This window comes from Orycteropus afer, unplaced genomic scaffold (assembly GCF_000298275.1).
Source record: "Orycteropus afer afer isolate SDZICR_OR568_19922 unplaced genomic scaffold, OryAfe1.0 scaffold00152, whole genome shotgun sequence".
NCBI classification, from domain to species: domain Eukaryota; kingdom Metazoa; phylum Chordata; class Mammalia; order Tubulidentata; family Orycteropodidae; genus Orycteropus; species Orycteropus afer.
The window spans coordinates 2,812,903-2,814,253 of NW_006921739.1; the positions used below are offsets into that span (position 1 = coordinate 2,812,903).

At 40.6% G+C, this 1,351-nt stretch overlaps 1 protein-coding gene across 1 annotated transcript in view; it reads right to left on the reverse strand.

The window, feature by feature from the left end:
• The window catches only part of COL24A1 (collagen type XXIV alpha 1 chain), a 586,013-nt gene that overhangs the window by 110,359 nt on the left and 474,303 nt on the right, over positions 1 to 1,351 (reverse strand). The window contains exon 45 of the mRNA XM_007946195.1: positions 675 to 728. Within this exon, the coding sequence (XP_007944386.1) occupies positions 675 to 728 (54 nt within the window). The remainder of the gene's footprint in view (positions 1 to 674; positions 729 to 1,351) is intronic.

The window sequence follows — 1,351 nt, forward strand, 5'->3', positions numbered from 1 at the left end:
TTTTTTTTTTTTTTTTTTTGTTTCTACTCTTGGCAATTGGATTTTATCTGTAGTGTTCTCTTCTGATCTGGATGTACTTATAATTTATGTTCATTTTCTCTACATCTTTTGAGCCAATACAGGCCCCCAAAGCACACATCTAGTCTCTGGTCAGGGGAGACCAGCAGGAACTCTTTGCTAATAAGTCCATCAACATACACTTTCTTGGCCACAGAAGTTACTGATGACTAATGGAAAATATACTTTGCTCTGTGATGGAAAGATTTTTTCCTCTTTTTAATTTTTCTAAGACCTTTTGTTCTATTTGCCAGAAGAATTAGAGGCTGAATCCTCCAATTAAAATATAGCTCATATCTTTTTAATTATTGCTTGAAGATCTCTGACTTTCAATACCATGTATTTTGTCATGATTCCAAGTTGCCAGTTTCTTGGTGGTTTGTCATCTGAGAGGTGGAGGGCCGCATAACACTGGAAAAGAGCATCCTTCAGTTGTAGGGACTTGCCTCCAACAGCAAGCTTGATTTAGGACTAAATGGTCATGTTTTGTTCCATGTTTTAAATCACAATCTGATTTATCCAACATTTGTCATAATTGGCTCCAAAATGTTTTTGCTTACTAAAGTTGATTATTCTATTTAGAAAAACAAGGAAGGTGAAAAAAGCCTGTTACTTACAGGAATTCCAGGTTTCCCAGATGGGCCAGGTGTTCCTTTTTTCCCCTTAGGACCCTAAAAATGTGAAGCATACATGTCAATTGAGTGTAATGAACTTAAACTGAAGGCATAGGAAAGAATTCTGAGATCTAGGTGTTACAGCAAGTTCTGCTACTAAATAGTTGTATATCACTGAAATTGCCACTTGACTTTTCTAGGAGTCTCTTAATCTGAAAATGAGAGAATTTGATGAGATAACTGTGGTGGTTAAGGTTGTGTGTCAACTTGGCTGAGCCTGGTTGAGTGGCTAGGCAGCTGGTGGTAGTTATTCCCCATGGTGAGACTGGAAATCAGTTCCATGGTGGGATTTACCACAAGCAGCTTAGTAGCTGCTTTGAGTATGTGGTCTGTTTCCCGTATATAAGAAACAGCTTTGGCAATGGTCTCTAGTTTATGGCACGCTTGAACCCTGCATGTAGCTGTGTCATTGTTGAGCAGCCTGCCATGCTCTGCCGACCTTGAGACTTTCAATGGATTTGAATTAATGGCCTGCCATGTGGTTTGGTAACATCAGGACTGTGCCGTTTTACTTGTCAACCTTGGGCTTGGCAGCCTCAGCAGCCAGCAGCTGTCTGAGTGAAGAAAAGACTCTAGCTCCAGTGGGCTGGGAGCAGGAGGCAGAACTGAAGCCCAAGGCT